Consider the following 15,729-nt stretch of genomic DNA (forward strand, 5'->3'; position numbering starts at 1 on the left):
GCATGATCTCGTTTGCTCTGTCGAATGCTAGTTATCTATTTTTTGATCTGCCATACAGTATCCATAATTAAAGCATCCTTCAGTTTGAAGCATGACCTGTGCAGTAAGTAAGAGATAATATACAGTCCCCTGGTCTTTAGAAGCCCACTTTTATCACCCCGAATAGGTTTATTTAGCAATAATTACTGGCTGACTGTACAGTATCCTGCTTATTTTTTATCATCTTACTTCTACTAAGGAAAACATATACATCATAGAAAGCACCCGGCCTGACAACAAGACGAACACTGTAGCAATTTTAATATTGATAATCTGCAGTTCATATTACTATTTATATGGACTAGTGAACTGACAAATTCTGTTGTAAGTTTAACATACTTTCCTCTAATGAGGCTCTTTTATTAGTATTTATCCAGCAACGATACATTAAATTAATCAAAGTGACAATGAAGACTTTTACCTTGTGACAGTAGATTTCAAATAAATGCTATTGTTTTAGGTTTTCTTTTAATTTCTTTTCATGTTTTCGAGATTGAAAATAATCAGGTTCTTTCACCAAATCAGCACATTAGAATGATTTGTGAATGGATGGAGTAATGGCTACTGAACTTCCGCTTTGCCATGATATAAATAAATTACATTTTAAAATCTATTAAAATGATAATTTAGAGTATTGCTGTTTTTTTCTGTATTTTCTGTATTATCAGGTAAAAGCAGCTATGGTTAGTTAAATAGACGGTATCTACACAACCACGGGTGTTTTTTTTAAAAACACAGCATTTTCTTTGCGGTTTGGTAGTTCGTCCACACGCAAACGCAGTATCCGGATATCCAGATACTCCGGATAACAAATTTTTTTGAAAACTCCTGCCAGGGTGAGCATTTTTAGAAACTCTGGTTGCAGTGTGGACAGTGAAACGGGAGATTTTGGCTTGTTGCATCAGAACCGGAACCAGCAATAACATTTTAGTGTTTTATTGGCACCCGTTGGTTTGGCATACTCTTGACAGTGGTATATATATATATATATATATATACCATACCTGGAGGAGGTCCACGAGTAGGAATATAGTGCGGCCCCTTTAAGAGATGCGTGTTCCCTATTGAACTGCCAGTATTTTGTTGTGTGTGTGCCTAACTGTGCCACGATGCAATTGAACATTGTGAGAAACACAGACTTGGGAGCGCTCTTGTTCAGAAAATAAGCAGATTGTAATGTATTTAGTTCAATAAAAACATGTATTTTAAGTGGTGATGGCGTTAAGGATTTACCTTGGATTTGAGCGAGAGTGAGTTTGCGTTGCGTCGCGCTCATCTTGCAGAGAATGTTCAGTGTAAAAACGCACTTTTCTTTTGACCTGGAGTCTAAAAGTTAAACAGAAAATATGGTAGCTTGTAGGCAATAACTGCACTTTTGGTTTAGAATAGTAATATTAATGTGAACCCTTTTCTTTCCCTATTAATGTTTGCTGCTGCATTTTTGATGTCTATGGCTGCTCTCGATTTCTCCAACTATGGGCGCACGGATCAAACAGAAAATGTGAAAATGTTAATCACGCATTAATAAATTTAGTGCCGTTAAAAGGAATTTGTGTTACAGCCCTATAATTACAGATAATATTTCCTCTGTACCTTACTGCTACACCCAACCTATTTGACCCTTTTGGACCTATTTGACCCGTATTTGTCCTATTCGTGTTTTCACTGATGTCAAAAGACATAACTTTTTGTAGCCCTGGGATAACTAGAGTTTCTGGCCACAAAAAGAAGGCTAAAGGTCATTGCAGGTCTCACTGTGCTGATGATCTGATGGGGGTATAAGAGCATTTCTTCATCTGTCATCATGCCCGTCACCCGATCTTAACAGCCGTGATGAAGTGTTCAAAGGGGAGGGGGGGTGCCCTAGTGAGCAGTAGACTGAGTGACAGCAGCCTGACGTGAACATGACAGTAACGAATGTACCCTCAGCATTCCCTCTGAAGGCTCTCTGAACTGCTTCCCTGGATTCTGAAGCCAGCATCCACGTGCATCCACCGCACGCCGCGTCCTCTTCTAAAATCAATACGATGAAGAAACATCAAAAGAAATGAATGCTCTGTATGCTTCATATCTGTAGTACATCCTTGCCAGATCCTGTCGAGACAAGCGTACGCGGAAGTGGCTAATTAAGCCCTCCAGCTAATTGAATAGCAGAACAAACGTGCAACATCTCTTTCTTTTTTTGTCCTGCATAGTTGATCTATGCGTGCTGACTGCGGCCTTTACCCAGCTAATAAATCATGCTGACTGTGCTAACAGTCACATTTGTTGTGCAGTCCATCTCGTGTCGTTACTTAACTCACCTCTATTACCTCTATGTTGTGTTTCCTTGTGACTTCTGTAGGGCCTTAACAACATTATCAGCTTAGATTTTGACTACAAGAAGGAGTTCATTTACTGGATTGACTCCAGCAGACCCAGCGGCCGGAGGATAAACAGAATTCGCCTTAACGGCAGTGACCTCAAGGTACGTCTGATTTCTCATGTAATTAAGGTGGGTAACCAAGGACTAAAAATTACGTGATTACGTATGGACTAACTGTTATATGGCATGTTAGCAACAGAGATGCGATGAAGAGGTCTGAAGTCAGCATCTGTAGTCATACAGCCATAAATATAAATGCTCATTTTAGCATTATTTGAGGGACTCATTAAGGTCACATGGTTAGCTTAGATGCACATCTCTGCCGTGTACCTGCTGAGCAACACTTTTCCCCATCTCATTAGCTTCATTGCAGGGGCCAAGAGCCTCATTTGGCTTCATTACACAGTGTTGCCCCCTCCTGATTTATCACCCCTGCTCAGCACAAGCTAAAGCCATTTGAAATTCATTAGCATTTGTGGGTGTAATCTTCAGAATTTTGGAAACAGAGACGATGCAAGCTGGTACAATAAGTTTAGATTGGGTAGGAGACCTTTACCCATCATTCACAGGGGATATAATGATGCAGCTCCTTTGTGAAAGGACAATTTAATTGATGATTTTAGAAGGCTAATACATTATTTAGTGACATTGAGACGCAGTATTATTTTCTTCTCCCACTATGTTGGAGAGACATGACAATAAACTGACTTTGACATAAAAGCATCTATTCTAAACACAACGTGGAATTTGGAAACATAATGATGGACTCACTTTTTACCATTCTACCTTGAGTTTCTGTGTACCTTGAATTCCTTTGTTGCTGCTGCATTTGAGTACAGTATTCTTGCTATTTAATCATTTATGTACACTGTTTACACTTTTACACATCCTGGCTTTATTGGAAATACTGTTCTTTACATGTATATGTCTGTGTAGTTTTAGTTTGCACTGTCTGTTTATTTTTTGACTTTGTATGTTGTCTTAGCTCCCCATACAGTATCCATAATTATAGCATTGCCTGTTCCTTCAGTTTGAAGCATGTGCAGTAAGTAAGAGATAATATAGTCACGTGGTCATCAAAAGCCCACTTTTATTACCTTGAATTGGTTTATTTTGAAATAACGAATAGCTGACTGTACGTTGTTCTGCTGTTGTCTCTGATTATTTATCATCTTTGTACTTCTAATGGAAAATTGTGTATTACTTGTGTAAATTGTGTAAATTGTGATACATCATCAATGTATCATGTGTGCATATTTATTACTACATAATCAGCTTTTTTCTGACTCTAGCACCATGTGTTTGATCACTGTAATCTGATGATTTACTCTTGCACAGGAGCACGTTTGGCATGATGCCTCAGGCAATGCCTTTGGTGTGATTCAATAAGGGATTTTGTCTAATAATGTGTAATGGGACAAAGTTGATATGCTATTGTATATGGCCTCATTAGTTAGCATGCTGAACTACTACAAGCTGCTTTTAATTATTTAGGTGATCCTTTTGGCTCTGTGTATGTGAATACTATATCTAAGTTGGTAATCACATGCCATGACAAAAATCCTTCAGTAAAGTCAAATGTAAAAGTGCTTTTAGCTGTCATGCATATACACACACAAATATATCCCTTAAATGCATGAATTTTCGACACTGAACTATATTTAGCACAGATGGATCTGTAACTGCCACAATAGTATAAACCTTTGCTGATATTTTAATAGCCATTACAAAAGAATAAAATGAAGCATATTTGGATACTTATGTAACATGAAAGGGTTCACTGTCATCGTCAGAGCACATCATCTGGCTTGTATTTTCAACCATATTTTCAAAACTAAAGTTTCCAGCATCTTTAAAAACAATATTTTGATCACTGACAGCTTCTTCACCACATCCACATCAAGTGACAGTGACACTAATAAATGTTTACATACAGTTCACTTTTTACAAAAAAATTAGAAAGCCGACATTTTATATATATTATCAAATTAACTGACTCGTAGCGTGTATATATATATATATATATATATATATATATATATATATATATATATATATATATATATATATATATATATGATGCTACGAGTCAGTTAATTTTATAATCGCATCAACTCAGCTGGTACACTACACTACTGCATTGTCCAAATAAAAAAAGAATCAAACCGCCATGAATCAATGAATCGATCAATGATTCAGATCGCCTATGTCACGTGATTTCAGCAATTTGACAGTTTGACACGCGATCCAAACTGATGAAATCACATGACATTGGTGATCCAAATCATTGATCGATTCATTAAATCATGGCCGTTTGATTCTTTTTTTTTTTTTTTTTTTGAGGAACACGGAAGAGAAGACAATGCTGAATAAAATCATATTATTGTTTTTGTTATTTTTGGACCAAAATGTATTTTCGATGCTTCAAGAGACTCTAATTAACCAACTGATGTCACATATGGACTACTTTGATGATGTTTTATTACATTTCTGAACATGGACAGTAAAGTGGGCATAGACTGCATATGCTCTGGGACTAAAATATAAAATATCTTAAACTGGTCTTACGGTTGTGGAACGATATTAGGGTGAGTCATTAATGACATCAATTTAATTTTTGGGTGAACTAGCCCTTTAAGGAGAGGGTAGTGAATGGGTTAGGGTTAGGTAAAAGACCTGGGTTGATAAAGACCCGAGGTATGCCTTTAAGGGATGCATATTTACAGTGCCCTGCGAAAGTATTCAACCCCCCTTTTTTCACTTATGTTAAAGCTACACTGTGTAACTTTTTTAGTTTATTCTCAGCTAAAAACACTTAGTTCTTTCAAAAATATATGTGCTCATTAATGTATATTTACTTCTTTCAAGTAATAAAGTATTCTGGTAAGTTTATAATATGCCATTGAAAATACATACAGGTGAGGGTTTGAATGCCGGTCGCCATGTTGCTCCTCTATCTTGAAAGTACATTAGCCAAAGAGGGACATACACATAAATTCAAGCTTTGCCTTTCGCATTTTAACTCTTAGTGGCACGTGTCGAATGTGAAGAGGGGGATCGCCATGTTAATATTTGACTAAATCGGCCACCGTAGGAGTTAAAACAAAATCAGAATTGAGAGGAACAGAAACTAATATTCACTGTATGGTCATATACCTTTACACCGCTAGATGGGGGAAAATATCACACAGTGTAGCTTTAAACTTCTTTAAATAACTTTTTTCACATCAATCTACACTTTATACACCATAATGAAAAAGAAAAAAATCTGATTTGTGACAACTTTGCAAATGTATTAAAAAGGAAAAACTGAAATAAGTACATTGCATAAGTATTTGTACCCTTAACCCCCTTAGTCAAAACACTTTTACAGCCTCAAATTTTTGGCAATTTCATTCAATTGGCAATTTCTCCCATTCTGCTCCTCAGATCCTTTCAAGCTCTGTCAGGTTGGATGGGGACCATTGGTGACAGCCATTTTTAGATTTTGCCAGTGATGATTGACCAGGCTTTGGCTGGGCCACTCAAGGACATTCACAGAGTTGTCCATAAACCACTCTTGCATTGTCTTCACTGTGTGCTTAGGGTCATTGTTCTGTTTGAAGGTAAACCTTCTGCCCAGTCCGAGGTTCTGAATGCTCCGGACTAGGTTTTTATTAAGGCTATTGCTACAATATATTTTGATGCGTTAAGATTTCTTTCTACTCTGACGAGTCCCTCAGTCACTACCACTAAAAAGATACCCCCACAGCATGATGCTGCTACCAGCATACTTTACTGTTGGGCTGGTAAGGAGCAGTGTCTGATTTCTTCCAGACATGATGCTTGGAAATGAGGTTCATCAGTACAGAGAATCTTGTTTCTCACAGTCTGAGAGTCCTTTAGGTGTTTTTTGTAAATTCCATATTTGTTTGTTTTCTGTGTATGTGTCTTCACTGAGGAGAGGCTTCAATCTAGCCACACTGCTAGATTAAAGTCCAGAGTGGTGGAGTGATGTGTGTCCTCCTGTAAGTTTTTTCAATCTCCATATATGGTCATGGATCTCAACTGTAGTGACCGTCAGCTTTTTGGTCACCATTCTAACTAAGGTCGTTCTTCATTGATTGCTCAGTTTTGGCAATGAGGCCAGCTCTAGGAGTCCTGGTTGTTCCAAACTTCTTCCATGAAGGTTTATGGAGGCTACATGCTTCTGTCAACCTTCAGTGCAGTTTACAAATAAGATCAATAGCATGCATTTAGAAAATAAATGGTGAGTATTATTATTTCATGCTGACTTCTGCCAAACAGTTTTGAATGAACATGCAAGCGACAAACTTTAATCCAACATGGCTTGTGCTCATCTTCCAGTTTTGGCCTTTCAGCAAATCAAAAGATCACATAATATAATTAATATTCATGACTAAAGTTAGAGGGCTGAAATGCTTAGAGGAAGCCTTCTACCGTGAACAACACTGTTTTTGTAGTCTTTTCTAGATCTGTGTCTTGACACTCTTGACACAATATTGTCTCTAAGCATGAAGGTCTTTTGACCTCCTAGCTTTGACTTTTGCTCTAATATGCATTTTCAACTTTTAGAACCTTTTATTGAGAGGTGTGTGCCTTTCCAAATCATACACATTCAGTAGCACTGATCTAAATTTCAAGTCTCCCAAAAAAGGGTATGAATACTAATGCAATGCAATTGTTTACTGTGTGTGTGTGTGTGTGTGTGTGTGTGTGTGTGTGTGTGTGTGTGTGTGTGTGTGTGAGCCTGTTTATGTGGTTTATGAGGACACAAATTTGTATAACTACATGGGTATTACACTGGTATTACTCTATAAATGTGGTTTATGAGGACATATCAAATGTCCCCATAATTCAAATGGCCTTAAAAACATACTAAATGATGTTTTTTTGAGAAAGTAAAAATGCAGCATGTTTCCTGTGATGGGTAGTGTGTGTGTGTGTGTGTGTGTGTGTGTGTGTGTGTGTGTGTGTGTGTGTGTGTGTGTGTGTGTGTGTGTGTGTGTGTGTGTGTGTGCGTGTGCGTGTACTTGTCTACCTATCTAACAGGGGACCTTGGCGTCGTTACACACTCACCAACAGGGGACCTCTGAGCCAAGAGGGGACATTTTTCAAGTCCCCTGTTGGTCATGCTTTAAATCATGTGAAAAGGAAGTAAAACACTAAAGAAATGCTCTGGTGATTTTTTAAATGTTTGACCAAGTAAGGACCTACAGGTGTGTGTGTTTAAATCATGTTAAAATCAAGAAACAACACTCTGGTGAATTTTTAAAAATTTTGACCAAGAGGGGACCTAAGAGTGTGTGAGTGTTTAAGGCCATGCTCAGCAGCTCCCCTGTAGGCTGGAGCAGGAACTGTAATAGCCCTTAAACACACGTCGTTCACAAACACACACACTCCTCTATTGTTTGAATGGCCTGCTGTCCTCTGACTCTAGAGCTGCTGTTTAACAGACTGCTTACTAAAGGAACAAACATGATATAGATTATATCTCTTTACTAAACACCCTGACTAGTTTCAAACTTTGCATTACTTTAAAATTAAATACTACAGGATCCAAGAAAAAACGATTAAAAAAACTTTATTAAATTATAAAGGGATCTCATTCAATGCTTTTGTAAATATTTTTTGTTTCTGTATATATATATATATATATATATATATATATATATATATATATATATATATATATATATATATATATATATATATATATATATATATATATATATATATATATAATAACATTTTAATGATAGTGGCCTATAATTATTGAAAAATAATGCATTATTTTATTTATCAAAAAAAAAGGTACGGTAAATGGGACAACTTTTGCATCTAAAGTTCTAACATAGACATTATTAGAAGTGTTAACATAGACATTATTAAAAACATTTTATTTTAGCCAAGTATTTGTAAAAATAATGTGTGACTTTTGGCCCATATAAAAGGCCCATGTTACCACCTTATACATTTATGAGCTTTTTAAACTAACCACTTTTGATTTATTTATGTTTAACAAAATGAATCAGGTCCCCTGTTAGATAGTAAATCACGACGCCTGTGTGTTTGCTGTGACATTTCTTATCATCATAAACACACTGTAAAGATTTAGAGTTTTAACAGCAATACCTGAGTTTAAAGGGTTAAATCAAGCAGAAATAGCTCTCTAATGTATTAATTGCAGGTCATTATTGAATAGTGATTATGTTACACACACACTCACTCAGGTCCCCTGTTAGATAGTAAATCACGACGCCTGTGTGTTTGCTGTGACATTTCTTATCATCACAAACACACTGCAAAGATTTAGAGTTTTTACAGCAATAACTGAGTTTAAAGGGTTAAATCAAGCAGAAATGGCTCTCTAATGTATTAATTGCAGGTCATTATTGAATAGTGATTATGTTACACACACACTGACTCAGGTCCCCTGTTAGATAGTAAATCACGACGCCTGTGTGTTTGCTGTGACATTTCTTATCATCACAAACACACTGCAAAGATTTAGAGTTTTTACAGCAATACCTGCGTGTGCGTGTGCGTGTGCGTGTGCGTGTGCGTGTGCGTGTGCGTGTGTGTGTGTGCGTGCGTTTGTTAAATCTATTTTTTGCTTTGTCATTATAGTGTATGTATGTACAGTAGTTGATGTGGGAGAATTTTTTTTTTAATTTAAAGTATTTTAACATAAAATGTGAATGGGGTATGAATACGTATAAATTGCAGCTATTCTGAGAATCTTTCATCATGGCATTTTGTGCATTTGATGTTGATATATTCAAATGTTGACATTTTAAACGAGTTAGCCTTCATTTCCACACAACACAATCTTTCAAATCAGTGCTGGACCAGATCACTAGAATACCAGAAACTCTTTCTTTCCCACTCAGAATATTAATGTTTCCTCTCAACCTCTCATCTGGAGGCACTTTCCTGATTGGGGAAATGTTTCTCAATCATTGACATTTCAGAGAATTTTTCAAGCTCAGCTTTGCTGAAATTACTGCAAAAGGGGCGGTCTTGTCACTTGGCATGGCAGCATATGCCCAGTCAGATGACGATGATAGAGAGCATCTCAAAGCATGTCATGTCTTGCAGTGACAGATTGCAAGCATCGCCATTTTGACAGCAAAGTTTGTGTTTCATAAGTATGCAATGGAATATTAGCATTAAGCACTATACCAAACAAATATAATAACTCAGGGGTTTTCAAACTGGGGTCAGTGGGCCCCCAGGGGTCCTCCAGAAGGTTCTAATGGGTCCCCAGACAATTTCTGAGAATAAAAAGAATGCAAAAATGGTTAAAGTCTACCGAACATTCTAACTCTTTTCTATTTTAAATGTTTCTCTCTTTTTTACTTCATCTGCATACTTTCCAGAATTGTATGTTTCTAGTGAGTTGTTTTTTTTTCTCACTTCAGTCCCCTTTATCTTGCTCACTAGGACTGTAAGGCAGAAATCTTTATGCAGCATTTAAGCTGATTACATATGTTTTTTGAAAGTTACTTATTAATACATTTTGAATTGAAAATGTGCTTTTTCAGGTTTATACATCCACCATTAAGAATAGCCGATTTCAAGCCATTCCCTTCAAGATGAAAATTTCCTGATATTTTACTCACGCCCATCTCATCCAAGGTGTTTAGGTCTTTTGTTTCTTCAGTCGAAAGTAAATTACATTTTTTGAGGAAAACATTCCAGGATCTTTCTCCACATAATGGACTTTGATGGCAACCAATGGGTTGAAGGTCCAAATCAATGCAGTTTCAAAGAGCTTCAGAGGGCTCTGCATGATCCCATCTAGGTAATAGGGTCTTATCTAGTGAAACGATCAGTCATCAGATTACATAATCACGCCAGAAAGGTCACACTAGACATAGGCGGATGAACGCCCTTTAGCAACAACAACAAAAAAAACTTCAAAATTGCCTGACATTGTTGTTGTACCTCTTTTTGCCAAAGGGCATTTGTATTTTCACATTTGTGCGTTGTAAACACAGGGGTGGTACTTCTGCCCACTAGGCGTGACCAGCACAAGATGACCAATTTAGGGCAAAATAAAATTCATAAAATCCCTCATAAAATTCATATTTGGGGTTCCTTGGCATCATAAAGTTTGAAAACCCCTGCAATAACTCGTTAAAAGGAATAGTTTATTCAGACAGTAACAACGAAAATAGTCTACACACTTATTATGATATCTACAGTAATCTGCAGGCAGCACAGAAAGATGGGTTTGAGGTGTTTCTCATTCAGCGAGTCTTCAGCAAAACCCGCCTTTCATTAAAATAACAACAAATAACAATATACATTTTCTTGTCAAGTAAAAAATTAAGACGTTCTAAAGAAAATATTTGGAAAATATTATATTCTTAATTTCTTATAATTCTTCAAGAATTGCACTTAGGAACATTCTTACGAACTTCTTAGAATTTATCTTAACTTCTTTCTTGGTTTAAGAATTAAACATTCCATAAATGACGCAGACGTCATAATTAAAAGTCATCCTTCTGGAACAAATCATTCCTCTGATTTGCATCTTTTCAGTGAATCACTATTCAGTTTACACTGCTCATAATAATTCATTCATGAGTCAGATTGATCTGGTTCTTGAGTTCAACTCACTAACTCTAGCTACATTTCAGTCTTTTACTTACACAAAGCTGACTTAAAATACAGTGCATCGGATGGATAACTTTAAAGACATTTTTATGGTGATTTGTGTCCTGTTTTGAAGCTTGAAAGTCCCTCTTTATTATACTTGCATGAAAAAGAGGTGTGAGTCCTCTAACTCAATTTTGACTTTTGTTCCACTGACATAAATGTTGGAAACGATACTAGATTGTGTAAATAATGACAGTTTTCCAGTTTTCCAACTATTACTTCAAAGTCTTATTTTCTTAACACCAACACTATAATCCTATAATCCTACTTCTACATTACAGCAATATTATGTGATAAGATTATAGTGAGTGATCTGACTACCACTTGTTTGCTTTATTAGATTGTTCACCGAACAGCTGTGCCAAGTGCACTGGCTGTCGATTGGATTGGAAAGAACTTGTACTGGTGTGACGTGGAGAGAAAGACGCTGGAAGTGTCCAAATCCAATGGTTTATACCCCACTGTCTTAGTAAGCTCTGGCCTGAAGAACCCCACGGACTTGGCTCTGGATGCTCAAACCGGGTACAACTGCTTCCTTTTCAAATTTGCACAGTATCCTTTCTACTTTTCACCATCAGTCCAGGGAGGCTTCATTTTGTCACAAGAAGAATGAATGCATAGTCCCCCAGAACAATGGGGAAAAAGCTATTCTCTGTTTAAAACAACTGTGATGAGATTGTGTCTCGTGTTGTATGATGGGTCACTTTCTGTCCCTCAGGTATGTGTTCTGGATCGACTGCTGTGAAAACCCTCACGTCGGTCGAGTTGGCATGGACGGCCAAGGCCATAGCATTATTGTGAACAAAGAGATCTACACCCCCTCAGCTCTAACTATTGACTACACAAACAAGAGAATCTACTGGGCTGATGATAATCACATCCTTTTCGCCAACATGGACGGTTCTCAGAGGCACCGGGGTACAAAATGAGTTGTAATTTTGTTCATTTTTCATGTATTGGATTGCTAGGCTATAACAAGGCAGAATTGGATAAAAGAAAGTTCAACAAAGCCTTTTAACGGTGTATACATGCGTTGCATGAGCAAAACAAAAACCAAAGATATGTCACTGTACTTACATTTACAAATTTAACTTGAGAACAGTGAATTTTAAAGTTGTTGGATAATGATTATGATTAAATCACTTATATATGCAGTAATACATTTTTAATAATGTTGCATGGTATGATGCTCTCTACCTCAGTACCTCATGACCACATCCAGGGTGTGATGGGGCTCACACTGTTCGAGGACTTCATTTATTGGACCGACGGGAAGTCCAAATCTCTCCGCCGAGCTCATAAGACCACCGGTGCTAATGCTGTCGAGCTCCTAAATTCATGGCAAGCCATTAAGTCTGTCATTGTCTACCACCCACTGCGCCAGCCTGAAGGTAGACACTGTTTCAAATATAGTATATTAATTTTTAACTTGGTTTTCCCAAAATGAAAATGTTTTCATTATTATGGATTACTTACAATATGGCAAGATCTGTGTAACAATTCCTTTAAAATGAACTATTTTGAAACAAGGCATTTCTATCCCATTTTTACAGTCCCCAAACACCAATGTCAAGTGGCCAATGGAGGTTGTAGTCACTTGTGTTTACTTTCTCCTGGTGGAGGTCACAAGTGTGCCTGCCCAACTAACTTCTACTTGGCCGCTGATAATAAGACATGCCTATCCAACTGCACAGCCAGCCAGGTCTGTATGCCAAAATGATGATTCCATGCCATTAGTCGTAACTACAAGGATTGTTCCAGTTTGTGTAACCCACAACTGATTGACCTTTTTCAGTTCCGCTGTGGAACAGATGAGTGCATCCCATTCTGGTGGAAATGTGATACAGTAGACGACTGCGGTGATGGGTCTGATGAGCCTGCGGATTGTCGTGAGTGCTTTGCTTACAATGTTACCCAACCTACACTGGCTGCACTGTTGTTTTTTGCTTTGAACTGTCTGTAATATTCATGTGGTGTCATAACCAAGGGTTTAAGAACAATCCGTAAAGTGCATGGGGCACATAATATTATCTCTTTACAAGTATGGCTCTGTTTTATATGCCTAGTTGCCACGGTTACACTCATATGAGACCAGCTTAAAAATAATCTTTCCAGAAATGTCAGCATTATTGCGTTTTTGTCACACTTCAGACAACTTTGTTTTTCTTCTGTTTCTCACGGTAGAAAACTTCCTGTAAGCTCCTCAGCTCTCTTACATGGGTCATGGATAATAATTACATTATGTGATTTAGTGATTTGCTTAAAAGGCCAAAACTGGAAGATGAACACAAGCCATGTTGGATTAAAGTTTATCGCTTACATGTTCGTTCAAAACAACTGTTTGGCAGAAACTTCAGCTTAGTCTTAAAGTCAGCATGAAATAGTATTGATTCATTTATGCATATACTTTTTCATTTATTTATTTATTTACTTTGTTTTTTGACATTATTAGTGACCTTTGAATTTTGGTCTTTTGATAAAACGTGAGTTTCGTGAGTGATGTATGCCGGCTTCTTTAATAATTTTGTCCGCCCCTTTCTCACATTCAGATCTGCCTATATTCAATCAAAAAAACCAAGTCCATGTCCTACTTTTCTTTTCAATAATCCTCAGATGTATGATTATTGCTACTTCCATTACTTTGCCACTACTAAAGTCATTGTTTAAAGCAGATGACAGTCACAGAACAAAATATAGTGGTTAATTTCCAAAACAAGTGTTGTTCTTGTTGACTAGTTGCTCATTTAAGCCATTAGTCTACTAATGGCACATTTATATTAATTTATTTACCCAATACATATTGGAGGGAATGCTCAACCATATTGAACCTGGGATGTCACAATACTCAATATAATATTGAACCGTTTGGTACGGCACTCACAGGGTTCAATACGTGCTGGTGAATTGCGTTTTTTTCGGTTTTGCATTTAGTTAATTATATACACCTTGAAATATTCCTCTCAGTTTATTTTGGCTCTTTTTGAGTGTGTCTGTGAGTCTACGTGCTGATTTGAGCAAATATACAATCATATGCACAAAATTTACGGGGTGTTAGCCGCTTTTTAAAGACTTACCGGTTAAACATTTCATGCATGCACGCACACGAATGAAATTATTAACCGTCAAGGCACGGACTGTACAATACATGCACTGTTTTGCATTGAGCGCGCGCACTAAACGTCTTTCAAACACACGTGATTACTGGACAGTCTTACTGCGCTAATACTGTCAAATAGTGAAAGTAAAATCGCGTGCGTCTATATATGAGATGTGAGCAGGTCTTCAATTGACAGCAGCAGCCTAGTGAACTGCATGTCCTTAAAGGGACAGTTCACCTCTAAAATGATGTTAATAAAAAAAATCTTTAATACAGTAGTTTTTTATTAATGTTGTATATTAAAGACTATGTAGTTTTAATTTAAGCCTACATTTATTCATTCAATTTCATACTTAAATGCTACTGTACATCTCTGAGCTACCACTGTAAATCTTTATATATATTTATTTTATATTATACAATACACTGGGAATGTGTACAAGGGTTTTTAGGTAAAGTTTTAAGTTTAAGTAGCCTAAAAGTGTTCAAGTCTTTTAAGTAAAATAAAGAAAGAGTATTGCAATAAAAACATTTTCTCATTAACCTTTTTCTGTTCCTGTTGCCTAAGAATAGCACAAAAAAAACGAACCGAACCAAAAAACCGTGGTTAAAACCAAGGTATGTATTGAACTGTATTGTTGCATCCCTAATATATAATATATATATATATATATATATATATATATATATATATATATATATATATATATATATATATATATATATATATATATATATATATATATATATATATATAACACGCATACAGCTTGCCACAAAGCATTGCAAAAGTAATGATTATGAATGTGTTGGAAAAAATATCATGGAGACATTGAGATTATTTATTAATAAACTAGTGGCATCTGAGTCAGTGTCTGCTGCAAAGATTAAGTTGAAGATGCTGACTCACCATCTCCACAAAAGTGGACGCACCTTTAGAGAGAAATGCTCCTTTCATACAGATTACGTAATCAGAAAGTGTTTGTTTTCAATTAGAATTGGTGTGTTTAAAAGTAGACATTCCAAGCTTTATATAGATATATGTCTGTGAGGCAAATTCCTTATATGTGTGTGAGGAATGTGTGTGTTCCTCATATATATGTGTGTGTGTATATACAGTCTTGTTCAAAATAATAGCAGTACAATGTGACTAACCAGAATAATCAAGGTTTTTAGTATATTTTTTATTGCTACGTGGCAAACAAGTTACCAGTAGGTTCAGTAGATTCTCAGAAAACAAATGAGACCCAGCATTCATAATATGCACGCTCTTAAGTCTGTGCAATTGGGCAATTAGTTGAAAGGGGTGTGTTCAAAAAAATAGCAGTGTGGCATTCAATCACTGAGGTCATCAATTTTGTGAAGAAACAGGTGTGAATCAGGTGGCCCCTATTTAAGGATGAAGCCAACACTTGTTGAACATGCATTTGAAAGCTGAGGAAAATGGGTCATTCAAGACATTGTTCAGAAGAACAGCGTACTTTGATTAAAAAGTTGATTAGAGAGGGGAAAACCTATAAAGAGGTGCAAAAAATGATAGGCTGTTCAGCTAAAATGATCT

The 15,729-nt window shown here is 36.6% G+C and overlaps 1 protein-coding gene across 13 annotated transcripts in view; it reads left to right on the forward strand.

The window, feature by feature from the left end:
* The window catches only part of lrp1bb (low density lipoprotein receptor-related protein 1Bb), a 442,399-nt gene that overhangs the window by 374,493 nt on the left and 52,177 nt on the right, over positions 1-15,729 (forward strand). For all 13 annotated transcript variants that reach the window (XM_067444216.1, XM_067444217.1, XM_067444225.1 and 10 more), the window contains 6 exons: positions 2,384-2,506; positions 11,412-11,593; positions 11,790-11,989; positions 12,274-12,462; positions 12,625-12,773; positions 12,867-12,960. In XM_067444216.1, coding sequence (XP_067300317.1) covers positions 2,384-2,506; positions 11,412-11,593; positions 11,790-11,989; positions 12,274-12,462; positions 12,625-12,773; positions 12,867-12,960 — 937 coding nt within the window. The remainder of the gene's footprint in view (positions 1-2,383; positions 2,507-11,411; positions 11,594-11,789; positions 11,990-12,273; positions 12,463-12,624; positions 12,774-12,866; positions 12,961-15,729) is intronic.

This window comes from Pseudorasbora parva, chromosome 5 (assembly GCF_024679245.1).
Source record: "Pseudorasbora parva isolate DD20220531a chromosome 5, ASM2467924v1, whole genome shotgun sequence".
NCBI classification, from domain to species: domain Eukaryota; kingdom Metazoa; phylum Chordata; class Actinopteri; order Cypriniformes; family Gobionidae; genus Pseudorasbora; species Pseudorasbora parva.